Source organism: Sinocyclocheilus grahami, unplaced genomic scaffold, assembly GCF_001515645.1.
Source record: "Sinocyclocheilus grahami isolate Dianchi unplaced genomic scaffold, SAMN03320097.WGS_v1.1 scaffold366.1, whole genome shotgun sequence".
Classification (NCBI taxonomy): Eukaryota; Metazoa; Chordata; class Actinopteri; order Cypriniformes; family Cyprinidae; genus Sinocyclocheilus; species Sinocyclocheilus grahami.
In genome coordinates this window covers 689,168-695,355 of record NW_015505545.1, presented here as the reverse complement: position 1 = coordinate 695,355, position 6,188 = coordinate 689,168, and the positions used below count along the sequence as shown (strand labels likewise).

The window sequence follows — 6,188 nt, the reverse complement described above, 5'->3', positions numbered from 1 at the left end:
TGCTCCGCCGTGGTGGTCTACTGTCTGGTTCTGGTGGTCTTCTGCTCCGCCGTGGTGGTCCTTTGCTCCGCCGTGGTGGTCTACTGTCTGGTTCTGGTGGTCCTCTGCTCCGCCGTGGGGATCTTCGGTCCCGTCTGCTCTGCTGTGGTGGTCCTCAGCTCCGCCGGCTCTGCCTCAGTCCCTGGTCTCTCCTATCCTTGGACCTGGCCCTCCGTCCCTCCCCATGTTCCGCCTCCGCTCCACCGCCCACCTGGATCGTTTAGTGTTTGGAGCGTCTGGAAGCCGCTCCTTGGGGGGGGGGCATAGCACCCCGGACTACATATCCCATCATTCTTTGCACGATTTGCACACTGCACTCATTGCGCACAGCTGTTTCTAATCACCTCACTCACTATATAACACCCACTCTAACCACCTTTCGCTGCTGAGTATTGTTTAGCCTGTACCCGTTTCTGAGTCTCCGTGTTTTCCTTGTTTTGCCTTGCCTGTTTCTGCGGTATCTGATCTTTTGATCTGATCTGATCAGCAAGGGTAACTGCTATTAGGTTTAAAAATATAAATATTTTAAATGTCATGAGGGATTAATAATTTAACACAATTATCACCTTCAATTTAATTTTCTCATTATTATACCAAATCTATGTTTCTTAATGTCCTCTCACTACATCTAAAACAGTGTGTCCACAGAGAAGGGTTCAATCATTCATATGCAATAAAATGGATAAAAATGTTTTTTTTTAATGATGAAAAAGAGCTTGTTTTATCAAAAGCAACACTTAATAATATCTCCTATCAAAGCAAGGTTGTTTTTTAATGACACATGCATGTTTAATATGATTTTAAAGTTGCGTCCCCACTTTTTGTCAACACCGTCAGACATTCAATAAAATGTAATAAAATCAGGGAATATCAGGGGCAGCTGTAACTCTAAAGGACCCCCTTGCAACAGTCCACCTCTGCAGAGTACATCAGTGTCAGATAGGCTCTGCTAAGTTTTATAGTTTTAGAATATTTTAAATCCTAATGTTAATATTTCCTGTCACAGCCATGATATGTCAACACCATCTTCCAATTTCTGAGGAAATTATTTGAAATATTTAGATAATTTTATTTTCCTGAAGCAGGTTCCATTAGCATCTAGCATCAACAGCAAAAAATGAAATGGCTACTACATGAACTCCATTGGTTTTGTGAAAGAAATGTCAAATTTGTCAACACCGTCAGATGTCACCACCATAAGATTTTGTGTTCCAATGATATATCAAAATACTTAAACGTGACTCTTGAATAAAAGCTTTATAAACAATAACATACTCACTGTTTGTTTTAATACAGTAATTGACTGATTCAATGTATTTGATAGTTAAAATGACTACAAATTCAGGTTTTCGTCACCACCGTCAGATGTGTCAACTCCGTCAGTTCTGTCAGCTCCGTCAGTTGAATATTTTGAAATTTCATTATGGTATTTTATATTTGTTGTGGAATTATTGGTCACATGTGAAAGTGTAATCTGTCTGCTAACACGAGAATGTGTTTTGAAATGTTAAAAACATGCTGTTAAAGATAAAGCTGAAATTATATTACACAGTCCAAGCTAAAAAAAGCACATTTTGTTAAAAAAGAGAAAAGTTCGGAGGTTTTGTAAAGGGTTTGAACATTGTAAAAAAGGAACAAATTTCACCATGTTCACAATTTAATTTACATTATATAAAAGATTATGGATTTGTCTTTCATAGTTTGTTTTCTATGAAAGACAACTATTTAGCTCATGTTCTGGATTTTGGGTTTCAGTTAGATCATGTGCTCACCATAATAAGTCCGGTTCCACATTCTCTTTGTGACAGACTCTCCTGAAGGTCGACCATGTCCTTCTGCAAGACTATCATTTAGAGCACTGCAGTACAGCATCAGACCATCATAGAAACCACCTGAGATGATGTTCATCTGAAAGAATCAAATACACAAATGAATACAAAAATGAGCAAATTCATAATCATAACTAGGCTGGTCCTGATGGACGTTTTAGACTGATTTTCTCTATACAAATCTTACTTAGGATGTTATTATTCTGTTGATTTTTTAAATGTACCTAATCTGATCTGAATCCTTCATCAAATATTTGCCACAAATGAAAAATGAAAGTCAGACTGCGTGAGGCACAGGGTAAAGTGCTTCATCTCTTAATCTTCTCTCCCGATCCATTCTGATCATTTTACCCCCGCAGAGATCCATTTGCATGCAAATGAACAGAACTGATGAGGGATTTGCTTTTTTAAGGCACAGTCGTTGGAAAAGAGTTTTTCTCTTCATATTTCGCTTCACTCAAGCCCCCTGTCACATTCTAAATGTGAAATGGGACCCAGAAAAACACTTAAAGATGATCTGAGACTCAGGCCTCTCGATTACAATCCACGCTGAGGGGAAAATCCACAAAGCCTCAGATAAATTAAGACAGATGTGCTCAAATGGCTTGTTTGTCTGATAGAGAACAGTGATGAACATACAGAGTTCTTCTCAGAAGCACACCCGATCTTAAATGGCTCAACAAGCCCTGTTTTCTCTCACGTGTCTATGTGAATGTGTTTTTATGTGCGTTGTTTTGAGATGCACTGTGAAATAAAGGTGAAGATCCTGAATTTAACTAAATTACCTCTCTACATGCATCTTATACTGTATATTCCCTACTCTATTAAATTCAATTAGCAGAACCCACATTAACAGAAAAATGCATTATACACATGAGCTCCATAACTACAAACATATTTTCCTACATTAAAATGCATGAACTTTAGTCTCCTGATGGACGCTGTGAAGCTTAAATTTGTTTGACCAGAAATTTGCATGTGTATGTCACATTAATTTCATATTCTGGGCCTCACACATTCATAGAGATATATAATTACATTCAACCTTTACCGATGCAGCATGATTTTTGAAGAGAGCAAAAGTGCATTATAGCCTGTTTCTTTGTGCATTATTAAGTGAATAGAGGACTATTACAGGAAAAGCTGTAAACACAATGCATTTTGACTGAAAAAAACATTCATTTAATAATTTTGTGTCCCTTTAAGCTCTTTATGAGAGAACCCTGGCTGTAATAAAGGCACATAGAGTTTCTAGCAAGATATATATATAATAAATAATAATTTCAAGGGAAGAGAAAAGATGGAGAGCACAGTAGAGTCTTGGTAAAAAGGTTTTTAATACAAAACTAAAAATACTCCTGATGGACGCTGTGAAGCTTAAATTTGTTTGACCAGAAATTTGCATGTGTATGTCACATTAATTTCATATTCTGGGCCTCACACATTCATAGAGATATATAATTACATTCAACCTTTACCGATGCAGCATGATTTTTGAAGAGAGCAAAAGTGCATTATAGCCTGTTTCTTTGTGCATTATTAAGTGAATAGAGGACTATTACAGGAAAAGCTGTAAACACAATGCATTTTGACTGAAAAAAACATTCATTTAATAATTTTGTGTCCCTTTAAGCTCTTTATGAGAGAACCCTGGCTGTAATAAAGGCACATAGAGTTTCTAGCAAGATATATATAATAAATAATAATTTCAAGGGAAGAGAAAAGATGGAGAGCACAGTAGAGTCTTGGTAAAAAGGTTTTTAATACAAAACTAAAAATGAAATGAAAATGATATGTCACTTCACAATGATCTCTCTTACCAAAGAATCCTCCACTGTGAAGTTAAACATCCGTTTGGCATCCGATTTTAGATCACTGACAAACTCCTTGTACTCCAGATTCTGAGGCTCTAGGTAGGTCAGAATCTTCACACTCTGAAAAATAGACAAAAAATAGAAAATATGTCCTAAGAGTAAACTGTTTTAATATTTAATATTAATATTTTTCAACAGTCATTATTCCAGTCTTCAGTGTCACATGATCCTTCAGAAATCATTCTAAGATGCTAATTTTGGTGCTCAAGAAACATTTTATTTTCAGCTAGAGAAAAGATGGAGAGCACAGTAGAGTCTTGGTAAAAAGGTTTTTAATACAAAACTAAAAATGAAATGAAAATGATATGTCACTTCACAATGATCTCTCTTACCAAAGAATCCTCCACTGTGAAGTTAAACATCCGTTTGGCATCCGATTTTAGATCACTGACAAACTCCTTGTACTCCAGATTCTGAGGCTCTAGGTAGGTCAGAATCTTCACACTCTGAAAAATAGACAAAAAATAGAAAATATGTCCTAAGAGTAAACTGTTTTAATATTTAATATTAATATTTTTCAACAGTCATTATTCCAGTCTTCAGTGTCACATGATCCTTCAGAAATCATTCTAAGATGCTAATTTGGTGCTCAAGAAACATTTTATTTTCAGCTATGCTAAAAACACCTGTGCTACATAGCTTAATATGCTTGTGTAAACCATACCTTTTTCAGAATTATTTCATGACAAAAAAAAAGAGAGAGAACAGTATTTTTTTTGTAAAAATGTAAATGTCTTTAACAATCATTATTGATCATTTTAAAACAGCCTTGTGGTCCTTACTGGTGCTTGAACTTTTGATGGGTAGTGTATATTGTAAAATACATAAAATATTTTTCACTTACATAAAGTATTCAAATCTACTTTCTAATGCCCATCTTGTTGGTCAGTTCTGAGTGTTCAATTGTGGAAAATGCAACAGACCACCACAATCTGACTGGGACTCTAAAACATTCCTTCAAAACTGTGATTCAGACACCTGAATCCGCTCTTTAAAATACTGAAAATATGCTTGACTGCATGGTGCATTTGGATAAATGCCTGGTTTTAATGCTCTTCTCCATCATTTGATGAATAACTGCTGACTAACATCACATTAACAGACAAATCGTAATCAGATGAACTGCTAATATTCATAAAATCCTATCAACAAACATTTAACACCTTCTTTTCCTGACAGACTGAAGTATTTCTCTTATAATTCCCAACTTAAATAGGAATCGTTTGTTAATTTGGTCAGGTAGTAAAATTAAGAAAAAGCATAATTATTCAACATACTGCATGTTGTGTGCAAACATAATCTACCAAAGCTAAGCTCCAATGAGCATCAACATGTCCTGAATCTAACAGGACGTGCGTGGGTTCAGCAGCACGGTACTGAGTGTTGGAGTTCAGACTGTTTCTCACACTCTGCACAGAAACTCTTCCACTCTCAAAACAGGCGGCTGTAATCACAGTAGGAGCTGGTGACTGCAGTTCCTTGACACCAACCAAAACCAGAGTGACCTGCAGCGCATTTGATTTTGAGCCCCCTGAGACATAACAGTGATTGTTTTGTGTTTGAGTGTGTTTAAATGAAACACGTTGTTATTATGTCAGCAGACACACTAAAAGCCAGGCTTTTGTTAAGGTTCAAGTGACAAGAGAACAATTCTGATAAAAAGCTTCATAAAGATCCATAACTGTCTCTCTCCTCCTCTATCAACATCATCAACATAATCATTATTATCTCAAATTGAAAAAATGTACTGAAAAAATATATATATATACTCAATGACTGAAACTAAAAATGATTGTCTCCTGAAATTGTATCTCCTAATCTCTATTTGTCCATCATTTTCTCTCATGTTTAATGAAAGGCTTTAATCACCTGGAAGGCCTCCTTTGCAAAGACATCATCTGTGTCTCCTCTGGCCCACGGCTGAGAAGGCCTGGACTCCAAACTGCGTCCAAAGATGTCAATGTAGAAGAAGACATATTCCTCCTTAGGGAGACCTGCCCTGTGGAAGTGCACCATTAACTGCCGGAAAATATCCGGAGAACAGCATACAAACACCACTGTAATGAGAAAGAGAGAGAGAGAAAAAAGATATCGACATGAGAAAACTTTAGCCTCTTCATCATTCATATTTGCCTTTATATGAGATAGAAACTCAAATATAGCATTTTTTGCACTCCCATTAGCACTTTTACCAGAAATGACTTGGTAATCAATACCATAATGCCATTACCTCAGCGTCAATTTAACACATCCAGACAGGAATTAGCACGTGTGTGCATTTTTCTTCATGCGTGTAAATCTGTCTGTATGGTGCATTAATGCATTTATGGCTCTAAATGTGTCTGGACTGTCTGTTCTATGCTTTTAGCTTCACACGTCATACTGTACATGTTTTTCATGATTCATCCACACAGCATAATATTGTTTTCCTAAACAATATTTTTGC

At 36.4% G+C, this 6,188-nt stretch overlaps 1 protein-coding gene across 1 annotated transcript in view; it reads right to left on the bottom strand.

The window, feature by feature from the left end:
- The window catches only part of LOC107549235 (atrial natriuretic peptide receptor 1-like), a 35,388-nt gene extending 31,597 nt beyond the window's left edge, over window positions 1-3,791 (bottom strand). The window contains exons 1-2 of the mRNA XM_016230240.1: window positions 3,689-3,791; window positions 1,812-1,947 (exon numbers count right to left, since the gene is read on the bottom strand). Of these exons, the coding sequence (XP_016085726.1) occupies window positions 1,812-1,947; window positions 3,689-3,718 (166 nt within the window). The 5' untranslated portion in view covers window positions 3,719-3,791. The remainder of the gene's footprint in view (window positions 1-1,811; window positions 1,948-3,688) is intronic.
- Window positions 3,792-6,188: the final 2,397 nt, after the last annotated feature.